This window comes from Phragmites australis, chromosome 6 (assembly GCF_958298935.1).
Source record: "Phragmites australis chromosome 6, lpPhrAust1.1, whole genome shotgun sequence".
NCBI lineage: Eukaryota > Viridiplantae > Streptophyta > Magnoliopsida > Poales > Poaceae > Phragmites > Phragmites australis.
Window position 1 is genome coordinate 10667651 of NC_084926.1, and position 25911 is coordinate 10693561.

The window sequence follows — 25911 nt, forward strand, 5'->3', positions numbered from 1 at the left end:
CAGCTGCAACCTTCTCTGCAAGAATTGCTATGGTGCTCGTTTTGTTCATCACCAAACCATCTGGTGAACGGAGCAACTTTAAACTATCTGAAGCAACTTCCTTACAAAAATTAGTTCGGTGACCTCACCTTTTAATCACTAGATAATCTGGTGAGTTCAACTTCATTTTACCTGAAAAATATTGCTTCTACTAAATAAGCTATGGTGCTCTCACTAAGGTAACAGCGGACCATCCGGTGTAACACTTCAGAAAATTCAGAACACATGTCACCAAGAAAAGATTCCGAAGATACTGCATGTTAACCACCGGACCATCCAGTCAACACATTTGATTTTTATTTGGACTAAGAAAAATGCTCCGATGAGAATAAGAGACACATCATTGGACTATCCAGTGAGACTAACTTCACTGAGCTCGTCCAATTCAATCTTTTTTTGAGCTCTAACTTCATGACATCTCAATTATAAGCTCCTATGAGCTATTTAATGTTAGAATTTCATAAATGTGCATCAAACTAAGTTTAGACTCAATTAGATAATGCTATTGCTCTTAACATCTCTTTATAGAACAATCAAAAGAGTAAGAAAGAAGAATTATACTATTTTTTTTGACACTTATAACTAGAATATCTTTAATTTTAATACACATCTCTTTTGATAGTCCATATAATCAACTTAAATATCAACAATACACTATCATCATTATAAACTAATTTTTTAATACTTCAAAATAAATTTATTGATTACAATAATACAATTATTATTAATTATTAAAACACTTATCATTTACTAATGGCCTAAATGTTACAAGGTGCGACGTGACTAGTTCAGATGAGCGCCGACTCGCGCAGTCGCGCGGCATGCGAAAGCGACGACGGCGCCGAATCTGAATGTGTCGCACATTCACAGGCCGGCCAACGCTCAACGGTGATCTCACGTCAGGGGTTGATCATGGGGCGGCGACGCAAGTTGCCGTGAAGGAGATGTGGGTAGTAGGTGAGGCGGCGGCGAAGGAATCGAGGAGGTATCACGCGACAGGTGGCGGCGTTTTCCACCTGGGGTTACTACTGATGTGTCATTTCTAAGTGTACCCAATGGTTCAAAATACGGACAAATTTAACTGGAGTGTCACACTCATACTACTTGCAATTAGAGGAACTCCTTTAATTGGAGTATTTCTTTTTTTAAGACATGCACGCGTCTCAAGATTCGAACTTTGTGATATTTTGAACAATAATTAATCTAACAACACGTGAAATATGGGATACAAATATGGTACTACTCATGAATTCGTATTTGAGTATATTTTTAAAACTATATTTAATAGATACTCTAAATACTTATTATTTATAATAATATTACAGTGTTACAGACAATCAAGCCCAATCATAAATTTACCATTCATCATTGCTAAAGTGACACGTCTATATCACTGTAACACTAGAAACTGACTCTGCTATAGCTCGATATGGTTAGCAGCAGAACGATTGCTTTTACGGTTTCTGCTGGACCTGCACTTATGAGTACGTGGTACCGATGGATTAATGTAGAGGATCACTATTTGTACAGTAAAATGAGTCTGTTGTTACAGTAATATGCATAGCTAATCACATATACTGTAGCATACAAATAGATGGATCCATTGTGAAATCGACGGCTCAGATCAGACTTAATGCGTTTACTGTAGCCACAGCAACAACTGCAGACGATACCGATCGGCATTGGCACGTTCGCCCATCCAGGAGTTTTTTTTTATTCCTCAGATCTAGGGAACAAGTTGTAGTATCTGAACGAACGCCCGAACACAACGCATACTACACACACCAACACACCCCTAGAGCGCACGCTAGAACTAGAACCTATACCAACCCACGTCTAACAGAGATTCACGAAGATTCCAGCTCCGCTAGCGACGGGTGCGTCGCCTCCCCTTATGGTCCATAGACACCTGAGGATACCTGCAAATTTATTTTTGGGAATAAATCCCGGTGAGACAGCCGAGTCCCATCCAGGAGTTAATGCTACCTCCAACGGTTACCTGACGCGATTGTGGCAACACACGCTCTAGGCTCTAGCCGCGCCTTTTATGGTACCTTTGCTGCTCTTTTCGTTTTTTTTTTAGGTGTTCGGTTTCAGCACTACTACTAGGACTAGCACTAGCTTGTACCCTTTTTGCAGTCTGTTAGCCACGTAAACACCATAGAGCATAGATGCAGCTACTACTCCTGCGGCCCTGCTCACGGGCAAGCGAGAGCGTCTATAAATAAGTCGCCGCGGCATAAGGCCATTCAGCTTGCACCACACTGCAGTCACTGCTCCCGTCCTGCAGCCTCCCTCCGCTCCGCTCGCACACCACCGGCAGTTAGCGCGCCCGCGGACCGGACAGGACCGAGCACATGGCGTCCAACGGGCCGTCGGCGCGCGTCCATATCGAGGGCCTGCAGACGGCCGTGCCGACGCGCGTGGTGGGGGCCGGGCGGGCGCGCCCCGTGGCCGTGGCCGCGCCCCCGCTCCCCGCGTCCGCGCTGCAGCGCCGCGCCCGGGTGGTGCTCTACTACCGCGCGGACGGGGCGCCGTGTGGGGAGGAGGCGGTGCTGGTGAAGGAGTCGCTGAGCGAGGCGCTGGCCGACCACCCGGAGATGGCCGGCCGGCTCCGGCGCCACGCGGACGGGTCCTGGGAGGTGAAGCTGAACGACACCGGCGTCAGGCTCGTGCTGGCAACGGTGGAGGCGAACGTGGAGGACTTCGTCGGGGACAAGGACCGGGCGCGCAGGGAGGCCGCGCTCGCGCCGTGGACCGACGTCAACGCGGAGGATCCCGACGTGAGCGCCCTCTGCTTCATGCAGGTATGAACGATCCCATCCGTGGCGGTAAAAAAGTCCACCGATCGCGTGGTAACCCTTTTTTTTGCTGACGACACGATCGCCTGAGTTCCTGCTAGTAGTTGATAGTACTCCGTTTGGCAGTTGGGGACAGGCGTTCTGCTTGGTTGCTACATGCATGATTGGTTCCCGAATATGTCACCTCTCTAGCTATCAAAATCTAACCTTTGATCCTACAACAACTAAGTCCTTGGCTGGCTGGGAAGCTTATGCTTTTGGCAACTTCTGGGGAAAAGCTAATTACCTTTTTATGTTCTAAGGCTGAAGCCTATTAAATCAGTTTATAGGGATGTGCATGCATGCAAATTGCGGGGTCTTTTTTGTTGAAAACAAGGAAATTGCGGGGTTGGGAGCAAGAACTGAACCACTAAGTTGATGGCCGGAAAAGGTTTAGTCAGTTCTGTTACGTCGTTAGATGCTGTTGCATAGTCTATTCGTTTCGGAAAACTGAAGCGAAGCTAGTTTTGCACTTGCAGTTTCGTGTAGAGCTCACAGGTTGTTGCACAAGATGACTACAGTCTGCAGTTCGTTTTGCAGGAAAGCAATCTAAGAGTACTTCCCTAACCAGTCTTTCTTAAACTGAAAATCGATATTGATCGGGAGTTCCGCACGCCGTCTGATTTGCTTGGAATAGATTGCTGAATTTCGAGGAAGATGCCAAAATTTAAGGAAAAAAAGATTCTGTTGAGCAGACCCGGAAAAAGAATAGCATCCGTAAATTCGATGAGGTAGGGGACATAGACAGTAGACAAGACAGGTTCGAGTAAATTCGATAGGGACGCGTAACGAACCCCAAGTCGGATGCACAACAGAACCGCAAGAAGCGACGCCACGTGTGCGGTGCGGTCCACACATGTGGTACCATCCCACATCGACGTGCAGCCAGATCACTCAACAACCTGTCATGCCAGATCGATACTGAAATTAGTGTACCGTGTCGACAGAGAGCAACACGATAGAGTCTCCGTTTTGACACATAAGTCTCACTGGCTGCAAAGCGACAGACGACAGTTGCAACAAAAATGCATGAATTCTGATGTGTTGTGCTTGTGCTGTCCTGCAGCTGACTCGGTTCCAGGGCGACGGGGGCTACGCCGTCGGCGTGAGCTGCAGCCTGATGCTGTGCGACCCGCTGTCGCTGGCGAGGTTCCTCCTGTCGTGGGCGCGCACGCACGCGGAGATGAAGGCCCAGAACAAGGCCGCCACCAGCCCGATGATGCAGTACGTGAGCTACTTCCAGCGGGCTGACACCATGACCAGGCGCATCAAGTCGATCCCGCTTGACTCCTTCGCCGCCAACGATAGCAACGTCGAGACCTTGCTCTTCAGAGCCGCCAACACCAGAGGGGCGCACGACCACCGCGCGCTCGCCAGGGCCTGCGTGGACCAGGCGAGCGAGAGGGTCGGCGCTGGCAAGGTGCCGCTGTTCTCGGTCATCGTCTTCGCCAGAAAGGGCGAAGGGGACGGGCCGGCAGCGATGAGCGTCGAGACCTGCCAGGCGGATGAGCAGCATGGGTCCGGCGGTGCCGAGCATAAGCTTGAGGTTGCGCAGTGGCAGGAGCTCGGGCTGGACGAGCTCGTGCTCAGGGAGAGCAAGCCCGTGCACGTATCTTACAGCATCGAGACCGGCGGCGATGAAGGGCTTGCGGTCGTGATGCCTGATGGCGCTGGGTTTCTGGTCACGGCGACTGTTCCCAAGTGCACCAATTAATCGATCAAGATTTTAGCTAGTGTGGGAAACGTTTGACTATCAGGTGCTGATCTTCTTCAAAAGTATACGTATTTGTGGGCGGAGTGTCAGTAATACTGTATTGTTGTACCAGAAATAAACCATCAAAATATATGTATTTCCCTTTTCTCGAAGAAAAAAAATCTGTATTTACGTACCTGTCTTCCCGGTTTGGAACGTCAGGCCCCCCACAAATGCATGTAATTTCTTCTCAAGCACATTCAACTCAAGGAATGCGAGTTTACAATATTAACCCGGATTGCTTCAAGGCCGTCTACTGCTCGTGTTCTTATAAACCATCGAACTCTTTGGCCTAGAAATTGTTGAACTAAACGGGTTGTGACAACTTTGATTATACGTGGTGTATCATGGAAGAATACATGATCAGTCATTCAGAATGGCAGGTACCTTGATAACACTGAAATTTCCGTTCTGACCACAACTACTTGGTCAGATTACTATTGGAAAGCAACGCGCTACGCCTACCTTAATATTTGATGATGCGGCGTTGATCAGCCAATGGAAAGCTTTCGTGGTTGGCTATACTTCATCACCAAAGCAAAAAAAAAAAAAAAAAAAAAAAAAAGTGAATAGCAGCTTACTAACATCTGACATAACTACCTCCACCCAGACAGGACCCCTCAAATCTTGATCGATATTACAAAATATTACAGATGCTGGGAGCAGCTACAGGGATGGCCCATCATCAATTGCCGTCTACCTCACCTGCCAGACAATGAAAATCCAATCAATCATTGACGGGCATGATCAAATTAGGTCCATGCAAGGTACAATTCACAAACTATCAAATTGGTTTGTTCAACGGTTCAACCAAAACCTGCTAGCTACATCTTTTAGTTGTACCTTTTCTTGACTCTTCCTGCTAAGTATTCTATCTCCGGAACGCTGTATTTCTGCAAAATTATTTCACATGTTATCTATTTGCGTTGATACGAAAAATAGACAGAAATGCTCTACCTGCAGCGATGACCGATTAGAAATTGTTGACTTCAATAGTTTCTGAGGAGACATTATAACAATTGCGGTCTATCACTGAGTTCTTTGAACTAGGCCCTCACGTCGTCTCAGACGACTCGAGAGCGACTCTCTCATCACCGCACCACACCTCATCGACCTACTCTATGCGACGTCATCATTGTCGGCAGTGGCAGCGGCTATCGTCGTGGGTCCCTCCTCCCTCTTCCTCCTCCTCCTCCTCCTCCTCCTCTCTCCTTTCTTTCCTTTTACAGATCAGGTTCTAGAGGTTATCACGTTCTCGACGCTCGTTGTGCCACTGTCGGTCGAATCCGGATGCTCTTAGCTTTGATCTTCCTCCAGCCGGTGGTCTTGGAAGGCTTCGAGGCTGGACCTGGTGACAGGCGTCGTGTTGTCATTGGGGCACAGGGGTGGTCGGATCTGTACGCCCTGCTGGCCCACGCTGATATCAAAGGTGCTTGCTGCTAACATCCTCCGTGTCATACTAGTTCTACTGCCCTCCTGTCACCTAACGTCGCTGCCGAGTCCTGCCATGTTGCTGGCCCTATTGTTGAGGCTCGTCACCACTATGTTCCTATCGCAGACCCGCGTCATTGATGATTGAAATCATCATCATGCTGTTGTTCTCAGCTCATTGAAGCTATCCCCGTGCTGATGTGCTGCCGCTCGCCTATCACCGTGAAAAGCCTTGGCTGAGAACGCTTTTTGAGGGCGTGTTGCTGTTGTACTTCACGATTGCGGCCGCGTTGTGCCCCTTAATGCCATGTCGGCTCCTCCCCTTGCTGGATTGCCTCTTTTCTTCGGTTCAACCCGCGGGGAGCCTGGTGGCGTGTGAGGGGCATGGGGGTGGCGCATGCTCGTGGGGTTTATGGTGTTGGTTGGGGTTTCAGTGCCTCGGGCAAAAGTCTTGCCTGACATTTGGCTTGGGTTGACGATGGTGATGCTCGCAGGCCCCGCTTTCCTCCATGGAGGCGTGGTTGAAGGTGCACCACCCCTCTTCCTCTAGCCGTGAGATCTCTCGGGTGAAAATCTTGTCCGTGTCCGGACAGGCGACGGTGACTCTTGGGCGTCGTTTCCTTCTTGGATGCGTCGCCTTGGAGGTTTCCCACGCCACGTCTTGGTGTCCGCCAATGCTGTTGTGGTGATCTATGTTGGGAAGTCGGAGCTGCTGACCATGTTTGTGCGTCATGCTTGGCAATGATGACTTGGTTGCAAACTCCTTTTGCTTATTCCGGTTTGCAGTAGTGTTCAATTTTTATTGTTCGGGCGCTCACGTCGTTGAGTTTTTCACCGGTTGTCCCTTAATCAATCGTGCATTTGTTAAAGTTTTTGGATCCGGTTTCTCTTGTAAACCAAGTTAACTCTCATATCCTTTAATAACATCGACAACGCAGGTGCTGTCTTTTCAGGAGAAAAAATTTATAACAGTTGCCTCAACAGAAATAGGGAACGCCTGTGCTCTTAGTGAAGCATTTGCGCTCTTCGTATTTAGATAGTTGAAAAAGAAGAGCAAATGTCAAGTCGCTCTATTAACCTGCAGTTTGCTCTTGCGCCGTTGCGTGCCTGAGTGCACTTAACTATTGAACTACGATAGCGTGGTGGCTGGTGAGTAACAACGGAACGCTATTATTGTTGTAATATGTGCGAGAATATGAGCATATAAATACATATCCCAGAATAATAAAACCAGCAAGATCCATATAACAAAAACATGATCATAATTGATAAGGCTGCCGAAAGCAATAGCAGAAATTATGATACAAATAACTAAGACAGTACTGATCAGTTTGATACAGAATATATGGCTCTCAGATCTTTTACAACAGTTGGCCCCAAATCTAAGAAGATTTGCCCCCAAACTGTTCAGCTAAGTATATCACTAATTGAATTAGAATATGAGATAACACCTAGTGAATATCCTGGTATTCAATGCTCTAGAGGCTACAAATACCTGAACAGAGCTATCAAAACAGAAATCTCATTCGAAAATGAACTCAGTACAACCAGATTTCTCTAAATAGAGGCTAGCAAAGCTTCTAAATATCAGACAAGTCTGAGAAACAAACAGACTCAGGAATCTGAAGTACTGAGTTCAACCAACAATCAACATGTCCAGGTATTTGTTAGCTGTCGACAGTGATGTATCAAAGGATTCAGTTTCAACTAAAGTTTACTGAAATCCACTCAACAAAGATCAGCTCACAACACTGTCTACCATTCTACTCAGAGCACCAAGATCAACTCTATTGTACTCATAATTCTAACACAATTTCAATATAATAGATCATCACAGAGCATGTATATCAGGGATCAATACAGTCAAAACAGAAGGAGAAGTGTCAGCTCACAGTGCAAGTCGATGAAGACAACTGAAGATCGAGGTAAGGCACGGCTCAAATGCCGCTGACCCAGAAATCCAACCACCTGCCTTCTGTGCCGGTGTGAGGGAAGTCGGAGATACAAGACCTCAACCGCACGGCCACTGCAGTGCGGGCGAACCTCAACAGTGCAGCACCAAAGCGTCAACCAGATTTTCCTCAGGACCGAGCACCGGCTTATAAGAACGAGTTGAACTCGAGCTCGATTTGGCCAATGCACCAGAGAGGAAAACACAGGGGAGACAAGAAAGGAGATCAAAATCTTCTGAAAAACATGTGAGGGAGAGGAGCGGAAATATATAAGCCAGTTCGGCCCCAAGGCAATCACTCGGCCGAAGCCATACCTCCGAATCCCCCGCAGCCTCCTGCTAACCGACGGCATCCAGAACCGACCCACTCGGCAACAGCCGCCCAAACCCTATCCGCCCACGAGGAGCGAAGGATCCGGCCTCCGTCGTTCAGCCGCCGCCAGAAGCCAAGAGGAGAAGGAAAGACAGCTCTGGAGACTCCGCCCGCAACCCTAGCAGCCGGCTTATATCCAGCCGTGACATGGGCCTGGGCCGAAACCAAAGAGCCAGCCCGGTCCAGCAATTCCATACCGGCCCACACATTAGAATTTCCAGAAAATACACAACAATTATATGGGTACAAGATTAATATATCCGCTTAGTTGAAACCAACAAATAATTGATCTACACGGTCTCTGAAGATTTGTTGGTTTTGGTCCGCGCGTCTCTAGAAATTGTTGAGGGAATCAGGGGACGCCAGAGCAGGGAGAGTTGGTGGCGAGCATAACCCAACTGCCCCAAAACTTACCAAATCGACCACTTTAGTTAGCGCCTGCATCGCTTCGCTTACCCTATATAACCACTGCTTACTCCAAGTCACTGCACCCATCACTGCCAACAGCTAAGCCTCCTGCAGCCTTGTACTCGTCTATCTAACAAGCCGGCCGGTCCTTGTGCTTGAATTAAGTTGTCATCATGGCTGGCCTTATAGCAGGTATGGTGCTCCTCGCCGCCGTCGTTGCTCCGGCATACGCCACGGATTACGTGGTCGGCGACTCCTCGGGGTGGACCAGCGGTGCGGACTACACTACCTGGGCGAAAGACAAAACCTTCCGCGTTGGCGACACACTCGGTAAGTACGTCAGCACTAGCTTCAGTCTTGAACCATGGTTAAGGATGTACTAGGCTTGTTGGATCACCCAAAGATACAGAGATTAACACAGGAACCGTTTGATAAGATTAACACAAGAACAGGCTGTGTAGTGTTGCGTTGCGTTCTTTTCCTGCTGAAGCAGATAGCTAAAAGGTGCACTCGTGCTTGGGCGTCATGCAGTGTTCCAATACAGCACGATGCACAACGTGGCGGAGGTGAGCTCGGCGGACTACAGCGCGTGCTCGGCCAGCAACTCCATCCAATCCTACAGCGACCAGAACACCAAGATCGCGCTCACCGCGCCCGGCACGCGCTACTTCATCTGCGGCACCCCGGGCCACTGCAGCAACGGCATGAAGCTCGCCGTCACGGTCGCCGCCGCGGCCTCCACCACCCCGGCGTCCCCGTCCGCCACTCCAGCCACGCCCTCGGCTCCCGGCACCGAGACGCCCCCGGAGACGTCCACGCCGTCGACCCCCGCCGCGACGACGGCGCCCACGACTAAGTCCACCTCCGGCAGCACCGGCGAGGCCAGCGGCAGCGAGGCCCGGCTCGTGATCGGCCTTTCGGCCGGGGCCGTGGGGCTCGTCGGCCTCGCCCTGATGGTCTAGGCAAGAGGCAGTGCTGTTCCCGTGTGCCCCTCCGTTTGGTCGAGCTCGATTGTTTTACGCACTTTGAATTATTGTTGACGTGTCGAGAATGTCTTATTCGAGACCAGTGTTGTACGATCAGTTTTGATCTAGTAAAAAAATCTGTTCTGTGCTTTCCGACCCTTCCCAGCGTTGCCTGTCAGTGTTCGTGCTTTTATTGCGGTGACCGTGGCGTGCCACGTGCGACGCCGCGCAGCTGCCGAGCTGCGGATGCACAACCCACGTTCCAAGGCACGTGCACTACCGCGGTACCGCCGCGCAGGCGGGCGCGGAGAAGTGGAGATCCGATGGACAGGCAGGGAGGTAGCGCGGGGGTCCGGCAGGCTATCGAAATAGGTTTAGGATCACTTTCTATTTTTAGTTTCTCTAAATATTGTATTTTTGATTTTTTGAAAATCTACTTTTAAAATTTAGTTATCATATTTTATAATATTTTTTTAGCTTCTCAGCACACTAATTCAAAAAAACTACTCTCAACTAGTTTCTTTATAAACTTATTTCCTTATAAGCAGACTTTTAGTTTTCACTAAAATCACTTTTCAGTAAACCTATTTGTTTAAAATTCTGTTTTCTGAACTTCTGACAGAAGCACCAGCTAAGAGGAGCCTAAAATAAACATACCATTTATTCACTTCACCAAACATGAGAGGTTAGCTCACCTACTTTCAATATTTGAAAGACTCGGTTCGACATTTTGAGAAAACCAGTTCAATATTTTTACGCAAAATGTTGAATTGTACCTACAAAATGTTAAACTAGTACACTCAAAGTGTTAGATTTCGAAAAGATAAAAAGAACATTCATATTGAGCCTGAATTTATTACATTAATTCTAAACAACAGGTTGGTTGAAACGGATTCGAAAACGAAATTATGGTACGAGAGAAAATCGTGTTCAAAGTTTTGAACTAAAAAAGAAACTACCCACCTCATCCCATCCAGCGTTTGACATGTGTCCCAACTCCCACCGCTCCGCTCAGCCGTTCATTCGCACGTCGCACCAATCTCAAAGCATCCGGGGGAATCTACGGCTGCCACAGCCCACAGGCCACAATGGAGAGCGCGTGCAGCTGCCCAGGTGGGCCGGTGTGTCATGGCGTGAAACGGAGGGTGTCTCAGCCCAATTTCCGATCACAGAAACAAGGACCTCCCCGAAGAAAATTCTGGAGCCCCGAGTTGCTGTCTTAGCTGTGGACTGGATCGCCTCGTCAAATAGCCTCAAAAGCCAGAACTCCTTTCTAAAGGACCGTGCGCGCACCGTGCAGTTTGCAGGCCGAGCCGACCTATACCCGGTCTCTAGGCGTGCTCGGTGCAGGCGTGGCCCAATATTGTCGAGGAGGCCCCTTCGGCCCTACCGGCCGCCGGCTAATGGTTCTAAGTGCGTATGTATGGATGTGATTGATTGTCAGTACTGTCTGCATATACTGTATATACAGGCCGAGCAGAAGTGGTACGAACAGAGTTGTTAAAAAGAAGAGTGTTAGTCGGTAATATTTATCTGAATAGAGTGAGTTATTTTTGTTTGATTGATTGAATTTAAAGTTATATGAAATATAAAAGTTAAGATTGTAATTAGTTATTCATGAATATGATTTTTTAATACTAATAAGTGGATTACCTCTATGGGCGGATGCATCGTCGAGTCAGGCTGCGGAGTGAAAGTTCAAATAGAGCTTCTCTCGGGCCACACTGAAAATATATATTTATATTTATCAGATCAAACTAAAATAATAAATACAGCTAGTTAAACATACTTATCCCTAATATTATAGGCATCGGCTGTCCAGAATCATCAACAACCAATCAGGCTCTATGCGTCGCGAACGACTACTATAATCGAATGAATCTGCAGACATCACACCATTGTCTGCAAATCCAAATACGGATATAGCCCTGCACCATAAATCTTTGACGGCATAAGCATTAAGCAACACGACATGTCACTGAACCTAAACCCATGAGAGCATTGATCATTGCAGCTCAGTTGTTCTCTGCATTCTCATTCCCCCTGTCCATCGTTTTGGTCGGTCCACATGCCGCATTATTGCGCGATGGCCCGTCCAACCACATCTTGTTCCCTAGTTATGTGCAAATTCTGAAGCGAGAAATCAGGCAGAAAAGCACCTCCTTGAGTAGTGAAAACGACATGTTAACTCCAGGACACATTTCCGCGTGCGTCGTTCAGGCACCCATCACTTTCCACCGCCCGTTCGATCTTCAAACCACGAAACAATTGCCTAGCTATGGCAAAACGAAACACCTTTTTACCGATCGCTCGGTTCAGAGTTAGGAAACCACACTGACACTACACCAAGCTGATCAGCGATTTTCTGAGTATATGCGCAGTGCCAGTCTTCCAGATGCTGGATATGTGTGCCTGAGCCATGTGCCCCGCGCCCCCGCCGGGACAATTCCAATGGATTCCTTGCGTGATGCGCACTCATCCGAGCTCTGCCATGACACCCCAGGATGGCAGCAGGATGCCACGCATGGCGTGCCTCCGAAGCGATGGCGCCGGCGGGGCTGACAGGAGATCCGCGGCGGTACGATACGTGTCTCTGGCGTCTTTTATCGCCTTCTGCTGGTGCCTCGGCGTCTCCGGGTCCATCGACTGCCGATCATGCATGATCGCGTTCAATTCTTCCCGTTCCAGCCAGCTGCAGCCATAACATCATTCGCGGCGATGGCATGATCCCTCGCGCCACCTACCGTAGCATGTCACGTTGGCCGGTGGCCCTGCCTGCCTGTGTCCTCGATCCCAGGCTTTTTTCCAGAGCCGTGGCGTGTGCATCATGAACTTTGGGTACGTGCATGCCCTGGCTTTGCTCTGTGAATCTGTGATCGGTACGAGCTTGGTTGGGGGCTGGTGAGAAGATTTTTAATCACACCTCGTGGATGCTCGACTTCATCATTTTTCTTGCTTATTGCGCTGATTTGTACGCGGATTTCCCCAGGTACAGAGCTGATCTTGCATTCAGCAAGTCACTGTACTAGTAGTTGATAATTGGGCATTGCGCTACTTTTGTTTGAAGTTACTACTTCGAAAACATCCCGTCAAAAACTTATGAAAACACCATCATAATTCTTTTGAAAATGGAAGGAGCTCTGGTCTTTCATTATGGATAGAAGAAAACAACAACAAAAGTCTCACACATCATGCTTCATACCGGGATCAAAGCATACAGCACAACATATTTTATATGGGGTTTCCTGAAATCATGACACTTCTCTGTGGGTGAGATGCAATAATTTGGTCTAGATGCAAAAAAAAAAAAAAAACAGAAATCGGTGTCCCTTTTCAGCCCGGATACAAAAAATTCACGAGAAATCGTAAAGATTGTTAATTAAGTAATTTTTGCAGTAGGCACATCACATCAACGGAAAACTAACCTACATTTGAGTAAAAAAATTGCAGATGCTGAGATATTTTTGTTATCTTGATGAAATAAAACTCACTTTAACTAAAAAAGCATCTGCGTCAAACTTGTTCTCGACAGCGGACGGCATTCGATGCAATGCGCTACTATACATTCTGGTGGAATGCTGTAAACAAAAATTTTAGCTGGATTTATTGATTTGTTTTGTTTCGATAACTGCCGGTCCCGTTTGCATACAAGAAAAAGGCTCATCCCAATGCTCTCTCTCTCTCTCCCAAATGATTTCATCAAGGACGCTTTCCTTTCTGTCAGCCTTTTTTCGAACAGTACAGCCCATGACCTTTCCCGCTTTTCGCACCTAGATCACTAGACGCAGGCGAGAGGGAAATTTTTGTGATCCAAAGCGTCTGTGCTTTTTACAGTTGCACATGGTCACTCATATATGGACATGCTCGTACTTCCTACCCGCGCAAATGCGTTGTGGTGTGTACGTCCAACTCTGAGGTCTGAACTAACACAATGAAATGAAATGTTCACTCGTTCCAATTTTCAATGCGATTTAAATCAGCACAGTACAAAGTAGTACTTCGTGCTAGTACTAGTAAGCAAGGTCTCCAGAAAATCTATATGGATCATCACAGTAAATAAGTCTGAACTACACCTAGCCGATATGGACATAGGGCCCGGTCCGGCGTGAGCTGGTTAAGTCGCACCTTCACTCGAGCTTGACTTGCTCAGTCGCTCTGTCCGTCGAGCTTGTCTCCGTCTGTCAAGTGCGAGAGGCAAACGACAGGAGGAAGCAAAGGACGTCATCGGTAGTGTCGGCTCCAATAGAGTTCCCGGTGAGAAGTGACTTATGGCTAATCCTGTTAAGATATCATTCTTGCTTAGTTTCTTATTGCTCGAGTCTGATAGGGTTAATTAAACATAATAACTTACCTTATTATGAGTATATGTTTAGTTTGGCAGCTGGATCATCAGGTATATATACAGAACAAGATAAATCATCATGTTCAATAAACCTTACTAGACTCGAGCAGCAAGAAACCGAGCAAGAATGACAGTTTACCGGGCTTAAGCTTTAAGTCACTTCTCACCAGGAACCTCCATTGGTGCCGATGCAGTCGATGTCATCCCTTCGCTTCCACCTACCGTTCACCTCACGCACTCTACGAATGGAGACGAACTCGAAGAACAGAGCGACCAAGCAAGTCTAGCTCGAGTGGAGGTACGACTTAACCAGCTCCACGTGCGGATCGGGTTACCATGGCGAGCCCCAAGTCCATGTCGACGAAAATGGGGTAGAGAAACAAAACATATACGCATAGTGATGCAGTTCAGATCAGACCGAATTTGTGGTGGTAATTTCCAACAAAACAATTTTCTGAGAAAAATCTTAAAACCAGACTGACTTTTAGTTTTTTTTTACTTTTTCCCTTTATTCAATGGCCACATCAATGATACACCAAAAATATGCACAAATCCTTCCTCTATAGAACCAAAATGTACTAGTACCGTACAATGCGACACCCGCGGGGAGAACACTAACCAACCAATGCGTCGTCGTCGTCGTCGTCGTACAGAATCCACAGATCCGATCATGGCGCCGGTAAAATTAAATTGCAACGTACACGAAAGTAAAAAAGCAATGGAAATGGAGCAGCAACGTGGAGGGATGACAGCAACGACAGGAGGAGGAGGCTACTACTCAAAGCAGGACGGCGGCGAGGCCCGCGCCCGCCAGTGCCACGACCGTGGCGAAGCCGGCCGCGCGTGCGCTCGCGGCCCCCGTGTCGGTCGTCGGTGTGGCGGTGGGCGCGAGCGAGGGTGCTGGTGACGTCGCGGCGGCGGGGGTCTTGGGACTCTTCGGGGACGGAGACGGTGTAGCCACAGGAGGGAGAGTCGGGGCGGTGCTCGGGGCGGGCGTGGGCGCCTTGGCGGGGGGCGGGGTGGCCGGGGGAGGAGGCGTGGCGGGAGGTGGAGCCATGGGCGGCGACGGCGGCGGCGTGGTGGGGGCGGGAGGAGGAGTTGTCGGGGCCGGAGGCGGCGTAGTGGGAGCCGGAGGAGGAGTGGTCGGTGCCGGGGGCGGCGTGGTCGGGGCGGGTGGGGCCGGAGGGGGCGTGGTGGGAGCCGGAGGAGGAGTGGTCGGTGCCGGGGGCGGCGTGGTCGGGGCGGGTGGCGCCGGAGGGGGCGTGGTGGGCGCGGGAGGAGGGTTGCCGGCCGGAGGCGCCTGGGGCGCCGGCGGCGGGTTGCCGGCAGGAGGCGCCTGCGGCGGGGAGTTGGACGGTGGCGCGTTTGGTGTCGGCGGCGGCTGCGCTGGAGGGGCCTGCTGTGCGGCGCAGGAGGCGATCAGGAGCGCGAGGACGAGGGGGCGGGGGAGAGCCATTTTGGTGGTTCTTGAACTAAGTTCGAGCAGTGCGAGGAAGCGAGCGGGAGAGCGATGGTTATATAGCTAGCGTGGCGGTAATGAGCAAGCATGCATCTGGTAGCTTAGCCTCCAACCCCAGCTCACTTACTATGTGAAAAACTAAAAAAAACATAAAATTAATAACGGTTGTAATATACCTATCATTTATAATAATAAAAATATATCGTAGTTATGATTCACTAGTCATAAGTAATAAGGTATCTAAATTAATTATAAATGACAAATCAAGTTATGACTAATAATTACTTATTATCATTTATAAATGATAGATCAAGTTATGACTAATAATTCTAGAGAGTCATCAGTGATGAGTCACGTATGATCCGTTACTAATGATCAGTTTGATAAATAGAGCAGATGAAAATAATTTAATTAATCAGTTATTAGATATATTAGTCAATTAGTTTGCATCATAATTTAATATTTTTATTATATAGTAAATGTACATAGCATGATGCTATAATTTTTTTAATTTTATTTTTCAATAACACTATAATAAAAACTATTATATATTTCTGCTTAATTTTAATGTAAGGGATGATGTTACAGACATAAACTTGGAAAATGGTACAGAAACTTTAAGAGTGAGAATTTAATCTTCCAGACCATTTTTGGCATCAAAAAATTTGTGGAACCCGACAAAGTCAGGGAGAAACATATTTAACTTTTTCTATAGATGTCTGTAGAGTAAAAAAAAAGTTAAAATCAGAGTCCGTATGCAAAAGTTATGTCTATTTTACTGAAAAACATTTTTGGATCACCTATCAAAATACAATTCGATATAAAACAATCATAAGTAACGCATATAACTGTGACCCGTCATTTATGTCATTCAGCAAAAAATATTAAAATGATAAAATATTCAGCTTTCATCAAAATGCACGTGAGGGTGTGATAGTAAGGGGTAACGTACGAGAGCGGAGGTCGCGCATTCGATCCCTACGGAACGCAAAGTTTAAAAACAGTGTGAAAAATAATATATGACACGTGATGAGGGGTGATAACCACTGCGATGTGATGGCTTAGGTGAAAAAATAATTTTCATAAGTGACAGATCACAATTATAACCCGTCACTAATGATCTTTATTAGTGACGTATTAAATTATGACCCATCACCGATAAACTTATTATAATTAGTCATTAGAGACGCACATCCATAACGATTATTACTCATAACTTGCGCCTTTTTTCATGTAGTGACTGCCCACACTCACTACTACATAATCGGTTTTATATGCTGCCTATCACTACCAGTTTCTAATAAACCGAAAATAATAAGGTATCCACTACGTGAAAAATGAACAAGGGTAACGGGTCATAACCGTCATGGTGACATATCTCGCACCCATCACCTCGAATGCGTCACTGATGACATGTAATAAGTGACGGGTAAGGACCTGTCACCAATAAATTCATTGGTGATGGGTCAAAACTTGACCTGTCACTTACTAAGGTCATTGGTGACGGATCACAACTGTGACCTGTCACTTATGACTTATTTGTGACCCATCACTTATGACTAATATACGGGTTTTTAGCTTTTTGAACGCGAAAAAATCAAAAAAATATTTTCACCTAAGCCAATCCAACTCAAACCTATCACTACTCGCCACGTATCTCTACCTATTTTTTAGGCTATTTTTAGAATGTGTGTTCTGTGGGAATCGAACTCGCGTGCGTCCTAACCACCTCAACCTCGTGTGCGTCCTGAAAGGACTCGGATAAAAGATCTTTTTAACTATTTTGCCAAGGGTTATAAGTGACTGTGACATGTCCCTTATTACAGGTCATAAATGACGGATCACAATTATGACCTTCACCAATATTAATTTTACAATAGACATAAGTGCGAGCGAGCGGCACAGAGTTGGCGGGGGGGGGGGGGGGGGACACCGAGCGGGTTATTTATTTATTTTTTATTTCTAGAAAATGATAATATTGTCGATGGATAACAACCGATATAATAATCAAACTATCACTGTCTGTTGCGTACCGCCAGTATATAACTAACAGTGAAAACTAATTTAGAATCCACATTGAAAAGCTGTTTTGTAGTAATAATTGGCACTGAATATGGTGTAGCTAGCTAAGTTTGCGATGAAGATGGTGGTCGAGTACGTACTAGGGCAGGGGTACGGCCACGGTATAAACTGTTTGATTAAGTACTAGCATTACTAACATAATCTTTGTACGTATCAGCGTATCTGCGTACGCCGTTGTATAAACTGTATGAGTACCAGAGTATCTCAAGACTGAAGGGTACATGCTCAAGACTGAAGGGTACATGCAGTACGAGTGTACAGCTACGTAGGGGAAGCTTTCTACGTACGCAAATGCATGCATGGGTGGGGTGCTGATGTCCCGGTCCTTGTATTCGCTGGTGCAAATGCCAGCTCCCCAGCCTTTTCGTGTGCTGCCTTTTTGGTCTTGAGAGTTGAGAGTGATGGTTGTTGAGGTTGAACAATTAATTTGTCCCCGTGTCCTTTATAAGGTGGCTGAGGGCCAGCTAGTAGTATGATCTAACCGCAGTATGTTTTCTTTAGTTTATTATGAAAAGTTTCAAATGTGGTAACCACAGTTTTGCAAAGTGAGCATAACTCGGTTGTTTAGGCTCCTTGAGTGGAACATATTCACTGGATTTGAGTTTTAGACTCCACTGCATACATATACTCACATTTATAAAAATGACTACATATTTTTGACATCTTAACATTATGGTATAGAGACTGGAAGTTATACTTCTTTTATCTAAAAAATTATGAAAAGTTTCAACTGTGGTAAAGAAGAAACACGTCCTTCTAGTACACCGAGTTTGATATTGGACATTAACAGCAACTAATTATCCAAATAACATAAGGGGATGTTTAACTACTGCTTTATTATTCCTTAATGCCCTTTCCAACTATATAGTAACATAATATCCTCACGTGTAGCTATCGATACAATGGCACCATGGCATCATCTAATGCATGTCCCTCGCTCCTTCCATGCCTATCTTGCCATTTGTTCACTAAGAACAAAGCTGTAGTAAAAAGCTAAAATCTTGACATGAACTTCTTCCACCATTTATAGGCTGTCAAAGGCTAATGCAACAGCATTAAACAATGATAAGGGTTATATCACTCCTGCCGACTCAGATCAATGATTAAAGAACTAAAAGGGCCTACTAACTAAAGGTAAAGGCAAAGCAACCAGCTTTTCCAGATCATTATAGAAAGGTTTAGGATTTTGACAAATTTAGGTGCGGTTTGCATGGCATCCACACCTATTATCCTACGTACTATTAATCATGTCTGTTCATTATGATGGCGTGTCATCTCCATCAATCGATGCCTCAACTAATATCAGCTATAGTTTTCCAGTCTCTGCACTGCATAACACTGCACCGGTGGCCTTGAATAATTCAGGAGCTTGCAGGACGTCGTGCCAATAAACTAGCATTCCAAGTTGGTGATCGAACAGAGCGGTGATTTGAAGCGCCAACAAATCGCTTCAACAACGACGGAAAAAGGGAGAGAAATAGAAACGTGTATAAGGGTAGGATCGAGAACGGAGATTAGAGGAGAGTAGATATGCGTTTTATAATTTTTTTGCAAAATAGATGATCTATTCTTTGTTCGTTCAATGTCTTTGAAAAAACATATAAGCGGAAGCTTAAACTTTAATGAGAGAAGGAGAGAGAAAGAAAGTTGCAAAGTAATATGACTTTACGGATGGAATATGAATTATATGTTCTATTTAGCATCATTCCATATATTTTTGTGCATAAAAGTTTGAAATTTGAATGAATAACAAAACAAAAGGATAATTATTAAAAGAAGCAACTCTCTAAGTTAATAGTTTAGAGACAAGGGGATTCAAGACTCTCTCAAATATATGAATATATAAACTTTTATGCCTCTAGCAATAAGGAGAACAACTTCATAAGGTTGAAAAATCGTAACCCAAAAGCAAAAACGAAAATTAACAAGAAAATCATAACTGAAAAAGAAAAACTTGCAAACTTGCAAGAGAACCAATATAGAGAGACTAGAAGACAGAGAATTCAAGCATATACAAAAATATAAATTTTATTATTAAAAGAGGTCAGCTCTATTTTAGGTGGATTATAAGAATTTTTCTCTAAAAAACTCTAACCTATTATATAGGCTTAATATTTATCTTTCTCTCCTCTAAAATCGAAGTACTAGGCTATTAAATGAATGGCACAAGATGCTCAAATGGTTAGTTTAAACTCTCCTATAGCAACATCCCTCTAATTACATGCCTAGAAAACTTGACACCTAAATTTACTAGTTTTTTTTTTCCCAAAATACTCATCTTTTGTAACACTCCTACATACCACAAAGGGTATTTTGGTTAATTTTCTTCTCCATGGTGCTAGGGTTTCGCGGTTTGATCTCAAGCCATAGGAGGACTGAAGGAGTACATGATACCACCGTGAAGTTTACGTTGAGGTGAAACTAAGTCGTGAAGGCGAGTGCTCCGATGATGACGTGTGTCCTTTGTCATGCGATCTTGACCACTGGCAAGTCTCTCCCGCTCTTGATCCCTCGGCCGCCTTATCACTTGTACTGGCACCCCCTTCGTTTGACTTTATCAACACACCATCTTCATCCTATATTTCATGTTTTGCTTAACCTACACATGTACAACTATGATCACCTTTGACTTCGTCCAGCCTCCTTCATCGTCTGGCATCAAGTCTCCCGCTTGACCCAGATCATCTCGTTGTCGATCGCCAAATTGCATACATCACCTGCACACCATGACACAAACAAACATGTTTATCCAACTCTAAACCAAGTTAGTTCAAAACCAAAATCACAAATCCTCGGTTTAAAATATATTGTACTGAAAATGTGAAAACCGGATGAACCGACGTATTTTGTCTCTGAACACCGGACCATCCGTTGAGTGTAACACTATTTGTTTCAGAAAATTTTTGCTCTCTGAAAAAAGGTCCGGTAGAAGCTTCCAGTGATCTCATGTCTATCACCGGATAATTTGTCGTGTGTAAATCCACCTAACCACTCTTCTGCAACTTCTCTGTAACAAAAATTCTAGCGATATCCTTCGGTGCTCACACTAAAACGCCGGACTATCTGTTGTTTGCTCTCATTTCTTATTCAGCATTAAAAATGCTTCGATGCTTACTTCATCGTACCACTGAACTATCCGATGTGGTTAAAAACCCACGCATCGTATGTTCCGATGAGACATTTTTTCTAAATTCTAAAATAGTTTACTCTAATTCAAACTTTAGTTAACCACAAATAAGAATATGCACAAGCAAACTCATACCAACTAAAAACATTTTAAATCTAATACGCAAACCTTTCAAATACAACATCGTGGACTGACCAAGACTGTACAGTTTTATGCACCACTCTGAAGCAAGTTCAGGGCACTTGCCCAGCTCAGATATCTGAACCGAATAAGGCATTTGGGCACTTCTGCCCCGATGTCCGTACGTGCATCCGCCTTTCCCATTGTCAGATAAGAATATAAGATCCATTCAGACTTCAGAACATTAATATAACGGCTCTTGGTCGTCCAGTTCTGCAAACGCCAGGCCAGTTCACGCAGAAGGCAAAGCGTGACTGCAGACAATGCAGTAGGTAGCATCGTACTGCAGTGCAGATCCCTCCTACATCTCTAGCTGTGCCGAACCAGACCACAGATGCGGAAAAGCTATGCGTACGACTGGGTTGGACGGCTGGGTCGTAAGACCGAGTCGTACGTGTAGCAGCGCCTCCCACAGATGCAGCTAGCGATGCAGTGCAGATGCCCATGGCGCACGCAGACACAGCTTCAAGACCAGATCCTTGTACCAATAGTCAGTGACGAAGCTTGACGAGGATTGCAGGAAAGACCAAACTAAGTAAGAAGGTTACAGGAACTAAGTATGCATATATTGTTTGCGCGACCGACTGGCAAGTACCGCACCTAGATAGAATAGCCGAGGAGCAGAGGGCCATGGCTACCTTTAGCCACAAGGAAGCTCTACCCCTGCAATCAGCCATCCCTTCACTACTCGATCACGGAAATTATGCAGTTGACAGTGACTCACAAACCAACTAGATCCTGGCCCATGAGCCTCCTCTACCAACAGCCTGGATCTCCTCAATATTTCGAGGGCGCCTGGCGCCGCTTCTTTAGCTAGCTGCGCTAGAACCGGTTTGAGTCCGGTACAATTATGAGGCATGCATTAGTGGCTAGCCGCACCACCACGAACTGATCTTGATCAGGATCCAGGCCCGGGAGGATGAGTGACGAAATATATAATTCCACTTTGATCCCAGTGACAGCAACGTGGAGAAAGTAATGATGACAAGGTCGGGTGGGTGGGGTACATTGCAAGGGAAGCAAAGCTACCATCCATCACGTTTTCGATCGATCGCCTTCGTCTCCTCCCCCCCCCCCCCCCGGCTACCAGTGTGTGACCATTCGTCAGGGTCACTACGGCGTGAGCTGTCACAATGTACTACTGGCTAGTATGTTGTGTTTCATTGCAGAGGCTTGTTGAGCACAGGAGGGCGTTGGGTTAGGTTGTTTAGAGGGTGAGATGTACGCGTAGCTGTGCTGCAAAGATAAAAAGTGAAAAAGGTGAAAGCTTTCCCGCCTTTCCGTAGTGTTGGAATTCGGCAGATTAATTGGAGTTTCGGCAGATTAATTGGAGTTTCGGCAGAAGTTACTACTACTTTCCTACGGATCGGCCGAATCAAAAGCTCTCCTGTTCGTGCTCGGACCGGCTAGCTGGATTTCACGAACCTCTCGTGCTGGACAGCGATGCTCGCCGGAAGCGGCTCGGCGGCCGGACAACCTTTCCGTGATCGGTGCATTGATGAGTGGAGGAGCTAGCTCCTAGCAGTTGGGCGAAACCATCTAGCGTTTTGGTCGGTGAACACGAGTCTACATGCGTATGTGCTGTAGCGTAGGAGAAGGAAATGCCATTGCATGCGGGATGCGGTTGGGCTCGATTCTCGTGAAGACCAGGCTGAAAGCTCGGCCTAATGCCCAGTCTCGAAGCCTAGAACAGTCACGGCCTAGCATCCATATTAGCATGACCGGATAAAGAATCATTGGCGTGGAACTCTCAATGGTCGGTGGTTTTAAGATGAAAGAATTTTTACTTCGAGATGAAATATTTTTCCGGCCTTTGCACCCAGCACAATGCACGTAGCTGTAAAATGTTGGTGGTTTACCGCTTATAAGAATGCTATCATCCATTCATTCTAGCGCTAATGTTGCTTACATTTTGCAGGTTTGTTCAATCTGAAACTGCGAGATATGCCTTTAAGAACAGAACAGGATGGCAGCTGACCATGTGTTTTTGTATTGTTTGGTTTTGTAATACCAAAAACCTGTAACGCTTCCATAGTCGACAATGGACTCGCGTACTAGTGAACTCGTGCTTTTTTCTCGCTGCTGCGAGATATGCGTTCTCTTTGATTCACATAAGCAGCTTTTACATATGCTACGTAGGTACCTGGGCGCAAAGTGCGTGCTCAAGTCTTTGACTGCAGACGCAAACGATTCCTTTGGCCGGTTTTGAGGCTCTAACCGGGGGGGGGGGGGGGGATGTAAGGTTAGCTAGAATAGAGTAAGGTTAGCAAGAATCAAGTTGGGGGCTAGGCATCCTTGATCTTGACAAATTCTCTAGAGTTCTTAGGCTTCGTTGGATACGGTAGGAACAGATTGCGTGTCAGAAATATTAGATGAGTGAAAGCATTCTGTGGTGATTTAGGACATCTCCAGCAGCTACTTTAAATTTTCATTCTTTACATCATCCTTTATTTTTTCCATCTTCAACAGTTACCCTATTTTCTACCTTCTATTCATCTTTTTCTCTCTCCGGTCCCGCTGCCAGCCTCTGTGAACAGTACAGCTGCAGTGTTGCTACAGCACCGACGTTGGTTTCCTCCTCCGGGCCCACGGGCAGTCTCTGTAAACAGTGGTGCTACAGTGTTATGGTGCTACAGTACTCCGCAGATTTGCAGTTCCACTTTCTCTCTCCATAGTACTGTAGCGACACTGTAGTACTGGTGCCAATTCTGCTGGGATGCTACAGTACTGTTACAGTGACCAGCAAACACTGTAACACCCCTGAATCTGCAAATTTGCTTCCTCCGCTCGAGATGGTCTTAAATAGGCTATTGTTTGCGGCTTTAACCAACATCACAATCAGGAATATGGAAAAGATTTTGTTTTGACGTTTGGCTTGTTGCCAAGGGTAGCAGCCACAGGACTTTGCTCCTAGCTTATTCCAAGCATCAACCATAAAGCACCTATCTTTAAAAGAGGCCATCACACATGATGTGTAGTTTCATAACATTTGGTTTCGAAATCACAATAGAATTATGAGTTAGCATCTTGCTGAGCTCGTAAGCTTGTGGATTGCAACGCATCGGATTGAGCTAAAGGACAATGTCCATGATATTATTGCTTGGAAACTATCGAACTACGGCGAGTACACTGTGAGCTTGGCTTACAAGACACAATTCTTGGATTCTTCGGAAACCAATTTCCACCAACTCTTTTGGAAAGTGTGGGCTCCACTGAAGTGCAAATTCTTCACCTCAGTGGCTAATCAAAATAGGCTTTGGACCCCGGACAGATTGGTGCGCAAGGGATGGCCTCACAATCTGCGATGTGTCTTTGCATGCATGCTCCAGAGACCGGACACCACCTTTTCGCGGAGTGTAGATTCACTAAGCGCAGTTGGCAAGACCTAGGGCTTCCAGAGATTACGCCAACATGATGGCCCACAAGCTCCTCAGTCCACCAATGGTGGCTGGCAATGACTTATAGTCCAAACACCCATAAAAGAGGCTTCAAATCTCTTATCATTTTGGTTTGCTGGGAGATATGAAAAGAATGCAACACCAAGACGTTTCAGCAAGCCGAGCGAGCAGCTGGAGGTATCTCCCAAAAGATCAGTGATGAGGCTGTGTTTTGGGGCTTTGCTGGTGCATGGCATCTCAGCTGCCTTATTCCGTGAGATTAATTTCCTTTGCCTTTCCCTATTTTCCGTTTCTTGTTTGGGTCAGTTGACCCTATAAAATTTTTCTTGTTGAGCTCTCTCTTATTAATATAATTGGCACCTCTTTTATCGGTTTATTTTAAAAAAATAGAAGATCCATAACTTTTAGGAAGACTGCTGTGAATCTATGATGCAGCAGGGCAGAGACCATAATCCAATGAAGAGATTATAGTCACGCGTGCATGGGCCGGAAGCCTTCTGGCCGAATCGTAACCGCACCGAGGTACGTACTAGTGCCAAAGCTTCCTAATACCCTGAAAACAAGTTGGTTCAGGCAATCCATACGGACAGCTCCGAACAAGAAGGCTCGATGCCCCGCCGCATGCAGCACTCGTCGCCGGCGCTGCGCCGTTCACTTCCCCCACCAGGTGGTCTGTCGACCGTCCGACTAAATCGCCACCTCACAGTGAGATACTGAGACGTGAGGAGCGGAGGCCGCGGGCCGGCGGCCACTCGGCGAGAATGCACAGGCCGCGGAGCGGCGGAACATGGAATGGCCGCGTCGGTTGGTCAGCATCGGCCCACAGGCGTAACAGCAGATTTCACGACCCAACCCCTCTCGTTTTCAGGGGGAATCAGAGAAGAGAAGGGGAACTGTTCCCTTTCTCTGATTCGCAACGCCACCTCCGCCGCTTCGCTCTCCGCCTCCGTCCCTTGCGACTCGCGGCCGCTTGTCCCTCCTTCGCTCTCCTGACTCCTCCTACTGCAGCGACTAGTGAGATATCCGTCACGGCCTGTCTCTCACACTTCGCCTCGGGGTCCTGCTATTTAGCGCGTATCACTCCGACCGCCTCTGCTTTTTTCTTTTTTGGAAAAAAATTCCTCCTATGTTTTTTTATTTTTAAAAAAGCTTGTATTACAAAATTTTGATTAAAAATTTTGAGAGAAAAAATATACATAAGAATAGTTCTGAAATTATTTTTTGAGAAAAATTTGCATGAGTCCACACTATAGTTGTTCACGACTTAAAAACCAGCAGTCTCGCGTGAAACAGGATTTTGATTCGCCTCGTGACTCCTCTTCCTCTCTGTTCATGCTGCTCCTTCTCCTCCCGCTATGCTTCAGTCAAATTGGATAATACCTCAAAAAAATCGAATTGGATAATGGAGATGGTGGTTGCAGGTTGGTGATGGGAGAAATTAATTAACGGACAGTAATAAGTATGCTATACAGCCTGTACTGTAGGGATTAACGTGCACGCTAGAAGTGGCCGATCGGCGATCACTTCCTTCTAGCCTTGGGGAAGGAGTTTGCTGATTTGGTC

At 46.3% G+C, this 25911-nt stretch overlaps 3 protein-coding genes across 3 annotated transcripts; 2 read left to right on the forward strand and 1 right to left on the reverse strand.

The window, feature by feature from the left end:
• The first annotated feature begins 2150 nt into the window (after window positions 1–2150).
• On the forward strand, window positions 2151–4770 carry LOC133921639 (hydroxycinnamoyl-CoA:piscidic acid hydroxycinnamoyltransferase-like). The gene is made up of 2 exons (XM_062366602.1): window positions 2151–2846; window positions 3946–4770. The coding sequence occupies exons 1-2, from the start codon at window positions 2397–2399 to the stop codon at window positions 4591–4593; spliced, it is 1098 nt and encodes a 365-aa protein (XP_062222586.1). The 5' UTR covers window positions 2151–2396; the 3' UTR covers window positions 4594–4770.
• A 4086-nt stretch (window positions 4771–8856) lies between these two features.
• Window positions 8857–9923, forward strand: LOC133920445 (uclacyanin-3-like). Its single transcript, XM_062365065.1, has 2 exons — window positions 8857–9125; window positions 9327–9923. Exons 1-2 carry the CDS (start codon window positions 8969–8971, stop codon window positions 9755–9757), a joined length of 588 nt encoding a protein of 195 aa, XP_062221049.1. The 5' UTR covers window positions 8857–8968; the 3' UTR covers window positions 9758–9923.
• Window positions 9924–14568: 4645 nt separating this feature from the next.
• On the reverse strand, window positions 14569–25164 carry LOC133922942 (predicted GPI-anchored protein 58). Its single transcript, XM_062368449.1, has 2 exons — window positions 25063–25164; window positions 14569–15574 (listed from the first exon to the last, which is right to left on the reverse strand). Exons 1-2 carry the CDS (start codon window positions 25162–25164, stop codon window positions 14771–14773), a joined length of 906 nt encoding a protein of 301 aa, XP_062224433.1. The 3' UTR covers window positions 14569–14770.
• Window positions 25165–25911: the final 747 nt, after the last annotated feature.